Genomic DNA, 15283 nt, shown 5'->3' with positions numbered 1-15283 from the left:
CTCCCTTCCTCCCCTCCTCCCTTCCTCCCCTCCTCCCCTCCTCCCTTCCTCCCCTCCTCCCTTCCTCCTTTCCTCCCTTCCTCCCTTCCTCCCTTCCTCCCTTCTTTCCTTCTTTCCTTCTTTCCTTCCTTCTCTCTCTCTGTCTTATCTTTCTTTCTTGTTTCGCTCTTGCTGCCCAGGCTAGAGTATAGTGGTGTGATCTCAGCTTATTGCAACCTCTCCTTTCCAGTTTCAAGAGATTCCCCTGCCTCTGCCTCCCGAGTACCTGGGATTACAGATGCCCACCACCATGCCTGGCTAATTTTTTGTATTTTTAGTAGAGATGGGGTTTCACCATGTTGGCCAGACTGGTCTCAAACTCCTGACCTCATGATCCACCTGCCTCGGCCTCCCAAAATGCTGAGATTGCAGGTGTGTGCCACCGCACCCAGCTTATTTATGTTTTCAAAGAACCAGCTTTTTGTTTCATTTATTTTTTGTATTTTTTTGTTTGTTTGTTTTACTTTCTTTTAGTTCTGTTCTGATCTTGTTTTTTTTTTTTTTCTTCTGTTGGGTTTGGGTTTGGTTTGTTCTTGTTTCTCTAGTTCTTTGAGGTGTGACTTTAGATTGTCTATTTGTGCTTTTTTAGACTCTTTGATGTAGGCATTTAATGCTATGAACTTTCCTGTTAGCACTGCTTTTGCCATATCCCAAAGTTTTGGTAGGTTGTGTCACTATTATTGTTCAGTTCAAATAATTTTTTAATTTCCATCTTGACTTCATTGTTGACCCAATGATTATTCAGAAGCTGGTTATTTCATTTCCATGTATTTGCATGGCTTTGAGGATTCCTTTCAGAGTTGATTTCCAATTTTGTTCCACTGTGGTCTGAGAGAGTATTTGATGTAATTTCAGTTTTCTTAAATTTGTTGAGACTTGTTTTGTGGCTTATCACATGGTCTATCTTGGAGAATGTCCCATGTGCTCATGAATAGAATGTATATTCTGCAGTTGTTGGGTAGAATGTTCTGTATATATCTGTTAAGTCCATTTGTTCTAGGGTATAGGCTAATTCCATTGTTTCTTTGTTGACTTTCTGTCTTGATGACTTATCTAATGCTGTAAGCAGAGTACTGAAGTCCACCACAATTAATGTGTTGCTGTTTATCTCATTTCTTAGATCTAGTAGTAATTGTTTTACAGATTTGGGAGCCCCAATGTTAGGTGCATATATGTTTAGGATTGTGATAATTTCCTGTTGGAGTAGTCATTTAATCATTGTATAATGTCCCTCTTTGTCTTTTTTTAACTGCTGTTGCTTTAACATTTGTTTTGTCTGATACAAGAAGCTACTCCTGCTTGCTTTTGGTGTCCATTTGCATGGAATATCTTTACCTTAAGTTAATGTGAGTTTTTATGTGTCAGGTGAGTCTCTTGAAGATAGTAGATACTTGATTGGTGAATTTTTATAATTCTGCTATTCCGTGTATTTTAAATGGAGCAATTAGGTCATTTACATTCAATGTCAGTATTGACATGTGAGGTACTATTCTACTTATTATGCTATTTGTTGCCTGAATACCTTGTGGTTTTTTTTTTTTTTTTCATTTTGTTATTGTTTATAGGTCCTTTGAGTTTTATGTCTTTTTTTTTTTTAATTTTTTTTGAGCCAGAGGTTGTTGCTCTGTCACCCAGGCTGGAGTGCGGTGGCGTGATCTCGGCTCAATGCAACCTCCGCCTCCTGGGTTCAAGCGATTCTTCATCTCAGCCTCCCAAGTAGTTGGGACTACAGGCACCCACCACCACACCTGGCTAATTTATATATATATATATTTTTTTTTAGTAGAGTCGGGGGTTCACCATGTTGGCCAGGCTGGTCTCAAACTCCTGACCTCAGGTGATCTGCCCGCCTGGGCCTCCCAAAGTGCTGGGATTACAGGTGTGAGCCACTGCACCCAGCTGAGATTTATGCTTTAAGGAGTATTTTGTTTTATTTCATTTCCAGGATTTGTTTCAAGATTTAGGGGTCCTTTTAGCAATTCCTGCAGTGCTGGCCTGGTAGTGGAAAATTCTCTCAGTATTTGTCTGAAAAAGACTGTCTTTCCTTCATTTATGAAACTTAGTTTCACTGGATACAAAATTCCTGGCTGATAATTGTTTTGTTTAAGGAAGCTAAAAATAGGCTCTCAATCCCTTGTAGCTAGTAAGGTTTCTGTTGAGAAATCTGCTATTAATCTGATAGGTTCTTCTTTATAGGTTACCTGATCCTTGCCTCACAGATGTTCAGATTCTTTCTTCTTTAGATAACCTGATGACTATGTGCCTAGGCAATGATTTTTTGCAATGCATTTTCCAGGTATTTTTTGAGCTTTTTGTATTTGGATATCTAGATCTCTAGCAAGGCTGGGGAGGTTTTCCCAACTTATTCCCTCAAATATGTTTCCCATACTTTTAGATTTCTCTTCTTTCTTGGGAACACAAATTATTCTTAGGTTTGGTCTTTTAACATAATCCCCAACTTCATGAAGGCTTTGTTCGTTTTTTAAAATTGTTTTTTGTCAGATTGTGTTAGTTCAAAAGCCTTGTCTTCAAGCTCTGAAGTTCTTCTGTTTGTTCGATTCTATTGCTGAGACTTTCCAGTGCATTTTGCATTTCTCTAAATGTGACTTTGATTTCCAGAAGTTGTGTTTGTTTTTTATTTATGCTATTTATTTCACTGGAGATTTTTTTCATTTATATACTGTGTCATTGTTTTGATTTCTTTAAGTTGGTCTTCACTTTTCACTGGTGCGTCATTGTCTGGTTTAATAATTGACTCTCTGGATTCTTTTTCTGGCAATTCAGAGATTTTGCCCTGGTTTTGATCCATTGCTGGTGAGCTAGTGTGATCTTTCATGAGTGTTAAAGAACCTTGTTTTGTTATATTACCATAATTGTTCTGGTTCCTCTCATTTGGGTAGGGTATGTCAGAGGGAAGATCTGGGACTCAGTGGCTGCTGTTCTGATTCCTTTGCCCCATGAGGTGCTCCCTTGATGTGGTGGTCTCCTCCTTCCCCTAGGAATGGGGCTTCCTGAGAACTGAACTGCAGTGATTATTATTTCTCTTCTGGAGCTAGCCATCCAGCAGAGCTACTGGGTACTGAGTTGGTACTGGGGGGTGTCTGCAAAGAGTCCTGTCATGTGATCCGTCTTCAGGTCTCTCAGCTGTGTATACCAGCACCTCCTCTGGTGGAAGTAACAGGGGAGTCGAGTGGACTCTATGAGTGTCCTTGGATGTATTCTGGTTAAGTTTGCTGGTTTTGTACTGGTTGGCCTCCAACCAGGAGATGGTGCTTTCAAGAGAGCATCAGTTGCAGTAGTATAGGGAGGAGTAGTATAGGCAGTGGCAGGCCCATAGAGCTCCTGAGAGATTATGTTCTTTGTCTTTGGCTACCAGGGCAGGTAGAGAAAGACCATCAGGTTGGGGCAGGGTTAGGTGTAACTGAGTCAGACTCTCCTGGGGCAAGGCTTGTTGTGACTGCTGTGGAGGATGGGGCTGTGGTTCCCAGGCCAATGGAGTCATATTCCCAGGGGAATTATGGCTGCCTCTGCTGTGTCAGACAGGTCGCCAGGGAAGTGGGGGAAAGCTAGAAGCTGCCAGCCTCACTTAGTTTCCATACAGCCCACAGCCCAAAAGGCCAGTCTCATGCTATCGGGACCCCCCCACCCATCCCCCCTGCCAACAGCACAGCACTGGGTTTATTTCCAGGCAGCTGGTGAGCAGGGTTGAGAACTTGCCCCAGGTGACTAGTCTCCCAGCTGAGAACACAAGCTGACTCCCAGTTCCTCAGCTCTCCCACGGAGCAGCAGTAGCATTGACGTTCTCCGAAGGGTCTGTAGATTCTCTGAGTTTTAGTGGTATGTTCCTGTGCTAGTTCTTGGAACAAAGTTCACTGTATGTCTCCACACACTGCTCTATTTGTCTGAGCGGGAGCGGCAAGTTAGTCCTGCCTCCTGTCACCATTTCTTTTATTCTCTGTCACTGACGATACTTTCTAAGTTTAATTTTTTTTATTTTCAACGTCTTTAGATCATTAAAACAGCCTTGTAGCTTCCTAAATTTTGAAATTGTGATTGTTGTGTAGTTATTGTGAATTTTTGCGAACAATAATGAGTGTCTTAATATCATCTCATAGTGCCTTTTTTCCAATGCTTTTTCTTTCTGTCATACTCAATAGAAAATTGCTTTACTGTGGGCAGTATTAGTAAAATTTTAGAAGTAATTTTTATGGAAAAAGACAATATACATATTATTTAGGGGTTATTAATATTAGGAATCATTTTATTTTTTAAATAATATATTTTTTACATAAAATATAAATTTTATTAATGTTACTAAGATCTCAGAGATTACTTCTAAAACTCTTTCAACTCCATTACTCTAAACAAAAAGATAGGAGAAAAAATTATTTAGGATCCTAGTCGAATAAAGCTTTTCCTTTTTATACCTATTTCATATATTCCGAATATGACAAACACTGGATTTTACTTGGCCATCTTTAAGAGTTTGGTTTAAACATAAATCTCAATAGCCCTCTGTCTTATTGCGTAACTTGGGCTCTGCGTGCAGTTTCATACTTTGCTGTCTTTAGGTAAATGGGACAGTCAGGACTAGTCATTGCCCAAAGTACATTAATCTGCTCAGGCAACCATAATAAGATAACATAGACTGCATAGCCTAAACCACAGACATTGACTTTCCCACAGTTCTGGAGGCTGGAAGTTCAAGATTAAGGTGCCAGTAGAGTTGGTGTCCAGTGAGGACTCTCTTATTGGTCTGCAGATGGCCACCTTCCTGCTGTATCCTCACATGAGAGAGCTCCGTGGTGACTCTTCCTCTTATCATAAGGACGCCGGTCCTTTCAGACTAAAGCCCCACACTTATGGGCTCATTTAACCTCATTTGCCTCCTGAAAAGCTCTGTCTCTAAGTACAGTCACATTGCAGGGTTAGGGCTTCAATGGAAGAATTTTGATTGGACAAAATTCAGTATATAACATATAGATAAAGGAGTATATGGGCAGTTTGAAGTGTTTTGGCCTTTTGTGCTTTATTCTTGCCAGGAACTAAGTGTTCTGGCAGTAAAACAACATATATTTTCCCCAAGAAAATAATGGATCATATTTTATATTTCACAGTATTTAAATGTTAAATGTATAAAGTTGGAAGGGTTAACATGCCTACAGCTAATCGATTCTGATGTTTCAAGCCAGAGAAGGCTACATCTTTTTAATTAAAAAGCTGCTCCAGTGTGTGCATGAGTGTGTACATATGTGTGTGTACATGAGTGTGCGTGTGTGTACATGAGTGTGCGTGTGTGTATGTATGAGAGAGATGATTTGGTAGCTGGTGGTGTGAGCACATTGCTTTACCCTTGGTATGATGCCTGTATCTCTAAGAGGACTTATTACATGTATCCCACTACAAAAATTGGTTTTGTGGAACATTAAGTTGTGAATTCAGTTGTTTGAGATCTTTCTGTTTAAATGAGATTGGATTTTCTTTTTTAGAATAATTGCTCCTAGGCAGTCCTGAAAAGTTTAGAAACCTATTTTATTTTGTTCATTGTCCTCTAGATATTTTGATAGGGCTATGGAAGAATGGAGACAGTTCCATTGTGACCTTAATGACCTCACACAGTGGATAACAGAGACTGAAGAGTTACTGGTTGATACCTGTGCTCCGGATGGCAGCCTGGACTTAGAGAAAGCCAGGGTGCATCAGCAGGTGAGTTCTTTCTGTAAGAGGAGTGTGTTGCACATATGGTTAGTGTAAAAATACTCCTTAGTGGCTAATATGGAAAACAATTTTATTTAAACAATTTTATATTTAGAATAAAATGTGTAAAATTTTATGCCTAAGATTATACCAAGAACAAAAAAATATATGCATGCCTTACCTCTGTTTTTTGTACTTAAACACTGAGGCATCTCATTTTTTTTATATCATTGATAGTTATCATAAAAGTAAATTATTCTGGAATGACAGCAGGGCAGCTGCTCATGTAAGTCTAATTCAGCCTTGGGAAAATATAACACAAAGTTAGTTCTGCTGTTAACAATAGGTCTTTAAAAATAATGGTAGACAGCACACAACAATTTCAGTTCTACCATTGATAAAAATATTTTCTCTTTTATTAAATTTTTAAAATGTGTTTTATTTAGAAGAACATGACAAGTTAAAGAGAATTCATTTATTTTTCTTATAAATTTGTTAATGCATTTTTTAAAATTTTTGGAGTTACAGATAAGTGTTTAAATTTGACTTGAAAATATTTATTGAATCTGTTACTTAAACATTTGGAGACCAATGTATTAGTCTGTTCTCATGCTTCTAATAAAGACATACCCAAGAGTGGGTAATGTATAAAGGAAAGACATTTAATTGACGCACAGTTCGGCATGGCTGGGAGGCCTCAGGAAATTTACAGTCATGGTAGAAGGGGAAACCAACACATCCTTCTTCATATGGCGGCAGGAGAGAGAAGTGCTGAGCAAAGTGGGGGAAAAGTTCCCTATAAAACCATCAGATCTCATGAGTACTCACTATCACTAGAACAGCATGAGAGTAACCACCCCCTGATGATTCAGTTACCTCCTACTGGGTCCCTCCCATGGCACATGGGTATTATGGGAGCTACAATTCAAGATGACATTTGTGTGGGGACACAGCCAAACCATATCAACCAGTGAAGCAGTGTCTTGGCAAAATGCACATTTAGGTTTACTTTTATATGGTAGGACACAAGGGTATAAGGAAGTATTGGGGTATATTATTTTTTAAAAGCAATGCCTTCAAGCACTTATTTTAAAGAAGATGAGCAACTCATTTTCATCAAACATGATTGATGCTTATACTTTACTGTAAACAGCCGTTACTTGTTTTATGTTATTAGGCTGTCCTGTTTCCTTGTGTTTTGCCTGATGCCATTCATGACAGTGGGTTAGATTTCAAAATAAATTTCATTTAGCATGTTTATTGAAATGGAATTAAATAGTTTAAAAACGCCTTTTTAAATATAAAATATTTTTCCCGAAACTTGTTTCTTTAACACTTAAATTGATACCACGATACCTGGGTGGATTCATTGCATCAGAATCCTTTGATTATTAGTGAAATTAATCTTGAGTTGTGGTCTGTTACAGGAACTTGAGGAGGGTATCAGCAGCCACCAGCCCAGTTTTGCAGCACTAAACCGAACTGGGGATGGGATTGTGCAGAAACTCTCCCAGGCAGATGGAAGCTTCTTGAAAGACAAACTGGCAGGTTTAAACCAACGCTGGGATGCAATTGTTGCAGAAGTGAAGGATAGGCAGCCAAGGTGATTTGGCTATGATTGTTTGCAGGCACAGGAGTGAACATATTTTGGGTAGAATCTTTTAAGATGCAATCCAATGAGTTATTTTATTGTTTAACATTATAATAGGAATTTTACTGACATTTAAGACCTCTGCTGCCCCTGCTCCCCCTTCCCTGTATTTTTAGGCTGTCCGTAAAGTCTCACTTTTCTGCTCAAATATTACATGTGTAAAAAACAAACACCTTTATTCCTTTTATTTACTACTGCTTATTATGATATAGTGATTATGGTAGGAATTTAAAGTAGTTGAAAGAGCTGACACCAGGTTTCAGGTTTGAAGGTCTGGGTTCAAGGTCAGACCTTCCCCTTGCTTATTTCCTGACTGAGCCTACATTAGTAATCTCTCTCAGCAAGTTGTTTTAGTGTCAGATGTGTTCTATTCTGTGCTTTGCAAATAATAAAGTTTTTTTGTCTATGTAACATAATACATATAATATAGTATTATTAATTTTTATGTCAGATTATGTTACAAGGCCTCAGATTTTATTTGGGTGTCTTCTGGTTGCAAATACGTTTGATTATCAATGAATATAACGCTCAACACTATACATACTTTCCATATTTAAAATTATTTGACTTTATTTTCTGAGACAGTCAATGAATTATTTCTACTTTCTACATTTCTGCTTTGCTTCATATATTCCATCATTAATGATCTTTTTTGTTTGTTTGTTTCTTATTGGTAGTTTGTGGTTAAAAAGTCCAAGATTTTTTTTTCTGTTAATTTTAACATTGTTGATGAAGTATTATTTTAATAACAAGGTATCATTTTGTGAAAGGCCAATCTTATACTTTATCAGGCCCAGTATTATTATGAAACCTAAAATATTCAAGTATGATGTGACCTACAGTTGCTTTTTATTTAACAAATCTATTATTTTGTGTGTTTTGGTAAGAGACAAATAATAATTTGTATGGTGTGGTTGAGAGATTACCACGTGACAGAGAGGGTGTATGGCACTTCGCACACATTGCCTCGTTTAGACCTCACAGTTCCCCTCTAGGGGACTGTTAGGTTTTGTACAGCTTTGGAAACAGGCTGAGAGAGGTGAGGTTAAATAACTTGTCCAAGATCTCATAGAAAGTAAGTAACCATGCTATTTTATTCTCTCAAATATTGTGCTACACAAACTTGGAAAGACCACAGAACTCTCTGGCCAAAGTGTCTTCCTCTGGTAATGAGAACTATGATATTACCACAGAGGATTGTTATGAGGATTAAATGTAGTAGTGTTTGTGAAATGTACATGCCTTGATTATTCATAGTAAACACTTAAAGTATCCATTTCTTATGACAGCAAGTTAGCTTAGAACTTATTCTCTAAGCATATTATTGCTGAATTTTGCCAGTGATTGATTAATGACCTCATCGATATTTATTGAGCTCTGTGTTTAGCACTGAAGATACAAGTATGATTAAGGAACTCAAAGACTAAGAAGAAGAAGAAAATGATTAAAGAAAATATCATTAAGAAGATACAGTGTCGGAGAGGCAGATGTGATGGGCTGTGGAACTTAAGTATCACAGAGGAGGGATGCTGAAGCAGAGTTTTAAAGCATTTATGGGAATTTTCTATAAATTTCTTCTAGGGAGGCCCTTCTAGGCAGAAGTATAACAGCAGTCCCAGTCTGGGTGTGGTGGCTTATGCCTGTAATCCCAGCACTTTGCTAGGCTGAGGCACGTAAATCCCAAGGTCAGGAGTTTGAGATCAGCCTGGCCAATACGGTGAAACCACCATCTCTACTAAAAATAGAAAAAATTAGCTGGGTGTGGTGGCGGGCACCTGTAATCTCAGCTACTTGGGAGTCTGAGGTAGGAAAATCACTTGAACCTGGGAGGCAGAGGTAGCAGTGAGCCAAGATAGTGCCACTGCACTCTAGCTTGGGCAGCAGTGTGAGACTCTGTCTCAAAAAAAGAAAGGAAAAGAAGGGCAGGAGAGGGGAGGGAAGGGGAGGGGAGGGAAGGAAAAAACCAGGGAGAGGAGGGGAGGGGAGGGGACGGGAAAAAAAACCCAGCAGAGGTGGGAGGCATGAATGGCATTGTCTTGTGAGAGATCTGCAAAGGACTGAAAGGAGAGGAGGGTTCAATGACCAGAGGGAGGATTGGAAACTGAGGTCCCATAAGATTTTATATGTCATGCTATTTAGTTTGCATGGAGGGTCCTAGCTTGAAATGATTTATCTCCTAGACCTTTATTGGTTTTTTGAGACAGTCACTCCATCGGCCAGGCTGGAGTGTAGTGGAGTGATCTTGGCTCACTGGCTCACTGCAACCTCTGCCTCCCGGACTCAAGCAATTCTCATGCCTCAGCCTCCTAGTAGCTGGGATGACAGGTGCCTGCCACCATGCCTGTCTAATTTTTGTATTTTTAGTAGAGATGGTGTTTCACCATGTTGGCCAGGCTGGTCTAGAACTCCTGGCCTCAAGTTGATCTGCTGGCCTTGCCCTCCCAGTGTTCTGGGATTAGAGGCATGAGCCACTGTGCCCTTCCTCTCCTAGACCTTTTTAAGGAAAAACATGTACCTGCTGGGAGATTTTAACAATAAATGCAGTAATTCTTCTAAAGATTGTCAAATAGATCTCTGTGGAATGTGGTAATTACAGCTGCTAAAACTAACAAGGTGAAGCTAATACATATTTTACTCATTTTTTAGATGAAAAGAATAGTGAATCTCCTCCCCAACAGCTTATATTTTGACTAAAACAATGTTTTTGTAAATTAATGCTAAACTTCACTTTAGGTTTGTAATCTATATTAAATTGGGACTATCTTGGATAGATTGTATGTATATTATTATCAAAGTCTTTGAGAATTATCACAGAGTTCAATTTGCTTTTGTATTGAGTGCCTGTAGTTAAGCATTTGCATAGTTCAGCAACTTACGGAGTTATTTCTTCCTGTTTTTGGAGACAGGGTCTTGCTCTGATGCCCAGGCTGGAGGGTGGTGGTGCAATCATAGCTCACTGCATCCTTGAGCTTCTGGGCTCAAGTGATCCTCTCAACTTGGCCTCCTGAGTAGTTGGGGCTGCGAGTGTGTGCTACCACACCCAGCTGATTTTTAAATTGTTTGTAAAAATGGGGTCTCACCATGTTGTCCAGTCTCGTCTCGAACTCCTGGGCTCAAGTGGTCCTCCTGCCTCAGTCTTCCAAAGTGCTGGGATTACAGCCATGAGCCACCATGCCCAGTGGTATTATTCCTTAATGAGCAATTGTTATCTTCGATTTGAACATGAATGTATAAGTAGCTTTTCCTCTTAGGGATAACATTTAAAATGTAGGTTATATTTAGCTAATTTGCAGATGAAAATACTAGGTGACTCAAATATGTCTTATTGAAATGGCTTGATAATGCTAGTTTCCTTCATAGTTCTATTTTAAAAGTACTAAATTAGTCATGATCATAAAATTTCAACTTTTTTTTGGAAACAAAAGGCCTATAATAGTATTTTGGGTGTTTCTAAAGTTGGTATTTGAGTTAAATACTTTTCAGTATGGAGGATGGATTACTTGCTTTAGTCTTAGTAATTAGTGCTATTGCTGTATTTATTTATTTTTAATCTTTTTTTTTTTTTTTCAAATGGAGTTTCACTCCATTGCCCAGGCTGGAGTACAGTGGCGCAAACTCGGCTCACTGTCCGCCTCCCAGGTTCAAGCAATTCTTCTGCCTCAGCCTCTCGAGTAACTGGGACTACAGGCACACAACACCATGCTCAGCTAATTTTTGTATTTTTGGTAGAGATGGAGTTTTACCATATTGGCCAGGCTGGTCTCGAACTCCTGACTTCATGATCCACTCACTTTGGCCTTCCAAAGTGCTGGGATTACAGACGCGAGCCACTGTGCCCAGCCTGTTTTTAATCTTAAAGGAGATTCTTCCTTGATGGATATTTAAAAATTATGATTTTGTTGTTATACTGTCCTTCAATTGTTGACTGTTTATTAAATATATAAATATTATTTAATATTTTATTACATATATTGCACCATCGTGTTAGACCTTTTGTGATTAGAAATGAAAACTCATAGCCATAAAAACGTAAATTCTTATTAGTGATGGTGCAATATAATTCATTTAAAAATTGTATTCAGTTTTTAAACCAGCAGTTAATTATAGCAGCTATAAACATAAAGATACCACCAAGCTTTTAATAGCTTTCAAATCATTAAAAAAATACATACTCTTATTTGTCACATGAGTTCTAATCATATTCCTATCTTCTGACAGATGGTTTATATTCTTGTAAATGTTATTCTTACAACACTATAAAGATCTAATTGAGGCAGTTCCTTTTTTATATTCATTTGACTGTTTTCCTTGCATCATTTAAAACTTCTGCCTTGTTGTTTTCTACATCTTTTTGTAACTTGGTGCTATATTCAAATATAATCGTTATTTTGTCGGGCGGCCGCGTAGCTCAGTTGGTGAGCTCCTGGTGCTCAAATATAATCGTTATTTTAATGAGCTAGCCAAATTCACATGTTTCTTGTCTTCCCTAATACTTGTAAGATTCTCCCATTCTTGGTGCCGTGCTTTGTTCTTATTCTTTCTGTCCTATGAATAAAGTAGAGTAATTGTTGCCACCTAATGTGATAACATGTCATATAATAATTCCTTTCAATATTCGTGGAACACTCAAAGAGAATTTTGCTTCTTTCCTTTTATTTTAGATAAGGACATTTTTCATGTTTTAAAAATTTTTCATTATGTTGCAGAGTGATATCTAACTTTGAAAAAGTCTTTTGTATTCAATTTCTACACAATTTTTTATGATGAGGGAAGATAACATTATTTAGTTTCAATGGTTTTAAATTCAATCAAGGAAAAAAACTTCTTAGTCTATTATTAAGCAATCTTTAGTATTGTAGAATATATACATTGCTATTGAGTCACTTAAAAATACATATTAAAATAATTAATAGAAATTATTTTGAGAAATATTTAGTCAGGATATCCAAATCAGCTATATAAGGTTGTGCTTTATTGGATATTTTTCTCAATATTTTAAAATAATATATTCTTTTAGGCTAAAAGGAGAAAGTAAGCAGGTGATGGAGTACAGACATCAGCTGGATGAGCTTATCTGTTGGTTAACGAAGGCTGAGCATGCTGTGAAAAAGAGATCGACCACGGAGTTGGGGGAAATCCTGCAAGAATTAAGAGTAAGTTGTTTATTTCTGTCTATATGCCTTTTGGTGCCTGAACATTATACTTCAGAATAACATACTGCATGTCTGAAGAAGAAAAGGAAAAAGAAACTTTGTACATTTTGGTAAATGTGGTGAACTTGAAAGAGGAATATCTTTTATTTTTTAAAGCACAGTTATAATTTTGGTCTTGCAGAGGTTAAACTTCACTGATGTAAAAAGAACAAACTATTTTGGTTTCAGTGTTAGACCAAAGGTTTTTAGGATATTGTAAACTGACCTTATTAAAAATATAATAAGGCTATGAAACACAGTTTTTTGCTTTTAGATTTGGAAGACAATTACTGATTATTTCTAGAAAGTTGAGTTTTGCAACTTTCTAGATAATAATCAGTAATTATCTGAGTGACTTGGTGAGTAACAAAATGCAGCTTGCAAAAGGCTAGTGTCATGCTTGTATTAATTGGATTTTCTTTGTTGGTTTGCAACTAACAAGTATTGTTCATAGTTGTATATTAATCTATAAACATTTATACATATATGTTGATGTATAAATATATCCAAATACCCATAAATTTTGTATTCATATTTATTTTTTGTGTTAACAATTAAAATACTTGTTGCAGAACAATCAGCGTAATGTGCTCACATTTTTATTTAAAAAAAGAAATTGTGAGTGTGTATTCATGTACAAGCAGAAAAGTGTGAAAGGTTACTTACTAATTCAATCAGATTTTGTTTATAAAGGAGTGTGATTGAAGCATTTTGGGAAAGAAACATTGAATAATGATGAAAAATATTTTGTGAAACATTTATTAAGTTTGCTTTTTAAAATGTGACAGTATCCAACAAGCTTATTTCTGTTTTATCTAAAAATTTCAATAGCTTTTTTTGGGAATGTCTCTTTTGTAAACAATTTGGGGGGAGTTACAAGTGGTGGGACAGTATATCAGGATGGAGTAGCAAGGAGGAAAGAACAGAATGTTAAATTAATGATGTAAAAGTAATATATGACCCGGTTAAGAGGCAGTGAGTACCAGAGAGTGAGTTTGTGCACAGGAGTGCAGAAATGCACACAGCAGATAGGTGCTCATTCTCCTGTTAGTTATAATTTGTTAGGATGGTCTTAAGCTTCTTACAAGTTTATTTTTCACTTAAGAAATTAGAAATCTACATTTATAGTAATACTTGCCAAAAAGCTTTCTAATACAGTTCTTGAACTTTCCCTTATCTGACTGCCTTCTAACCACACCTGTCTTTTAACTTCTTCAGGACTTAACTCAAGAAATGGAAGTGCAAGCTGAAAAACTCAAATGGCTTAATAGAACTGAATTAGAGATGCTTTCAGATAAAAGTCTGAGTTTACCTGAAAGAGATAAAATTTCAGAAAGCTTAAGGACTGTAAATATGACATGGAATAAGGTGTGTATAAAGTTACTATCACACGTTTCTCATATTGATTGATTTTGGTGTCAGAGATGTGGCATCATCTAACTGCTTTTACTTTCAAGAATATCCGAATGTGGGTGAATTTTACTAATGCTTACTAATGTTTATACTTTTTATCTGTCAAAGACACAGGCATATATTCTGGAAGAATACTTTTTATTTTATATGAAACACTTTGGCTTAGGGGATTTATACATTATGTACTACATTAGATAGTGAATATATGTTGGAATTAGGTAATAAAATTCCAGTGATTGTGTTCTGAAAATGAAGACCTTAAAATAGCATGCTGAGCTGGGTGCATTGGATCACACCTGGAATCCCAGCACTTTGGGAGGCTGAGATGGGGGAATCACATGTGTCCAGGAATTTGGGACTAGCCTGGTCAACACAGTGAAATACCATCTCTACTAAAAATACAAAAATTTGCCAGGCGTGGTGGCACAGCCCTGTAATCGCAGCTACTTGGGAGGCTGAGACACGAGAATTGCCTAAACCTGGGAGGTGAAGGTTGCACTGAGCTGTAATCATGCTACTGCACTCTAGCCTAGGTGAGACAGGGAGATTCCGTCTCAAAAAAAAAAAAAAAAAAGAAAAAACAATATCATGCTGATTTTGCAGATGACTTTTCACACGTGTGTTTATTTTCAAGGATTTTGTTCATTAGTATATATTTACTAGGTTCCAGTAAAATGTAACGGCATGTGACTACAAATAAAACTAAGCTATCTTTTCCTCATACCATTACTTTTTTTTGCCATTGAAACAGATAAAAGTAGATAAAGTCGTCTTTTTGTTTGACCTGGTACATACCATATCAGAATATGAGGTCTGTGTAGGACATTGAGTGGATATGTCTCTGCCCTTGGTTTGGAGGGGCTCCGTATCAGTCATTTTCTCTCTCATCCTCTTTAAATGGTAGCCATTTTCCTCTAGCTGATGATGCAGGTGCTTTATTGATCTGGCCTTTCTGAGTGGGAATCACTGCCTGTTGCGTCACAGTGATTCACACGTGTGTATCTCCGGTCTGGACGTTTCTCCATACCCTAGACTTGTATATGCAACTACTTGCTCAGCAGCTCTCCTTAGATGTCTAATAGGCACCTCGAACTAACATACACAGTCAATCTCTTGATATCCCTCTCTCCTCTGTGCCTTAATATACATCTCCCACCTTAGTCAATGGAAGTTTCATCCTTATTATTACTTATATCAGAAACATTGGAGTTAATCCTGTGGTATATGAATTCTGTCACAAAAAGAAACAAACAAAACCCCCAAACCAAAACTATACCTCAGTCACCATTAT

At 37.5% G+C, this 15283-nt stretch overlaps 1 protein-coding gene across 11 annotated transcripts in view; it reads left to right on the top strand.

The window, feature by feature from the left end:
• UTRN (utrophin) overlaps positions 1–15283 on the top strand; it is a 536298-nt gene that overhangs the window by 201651 nt on the left and 319364 nt on the right. For 10 of the 11 annotated variants that reach the window (XM_032274352.1, XM_032274350.1, XM_032274353.1 and 7 more), the window contains 4 exons: positions 5595–5745; positions 7164–7339; positions 12405–12540; positions 13798–13947. In XM_032274352.1, the coding sequence (XP_032130243.1) occupies positions 5595–5745; positions 7164–7339; positions 12405–12540; positions 13798–13947 (613 nt within the window). The remainder of the gene's footprint in view (positions 1–5594; positions 5746–7163; positions 7340–12404; positions 12541–13797; positions 13948–15283) is intronic. The other variant, XM_032274356.1, reaches the window with a different exon arrangement.

Source organism: Sapajus apella, unplaced genomic scaffold (genome assembly GCF_009761245.1).
Source record: "Sapajus apella isolate SASKATOON/1434 unplaced genomic scaffold, GSC_monkey_1.0 scaffold6, whole genome shotgun sequence".
NCBI classification, from domain to species: Eukaryota; Metazoa; Chordata; class Mammalia; order Primates; family Cebidae; genus Sapajus; species Sapajus apella.
The sequence above is the reverse complement of the archived record's forward strand: the minus strand, read 5'-3'. Positions and strand labels throughout refer to the sequence as shown.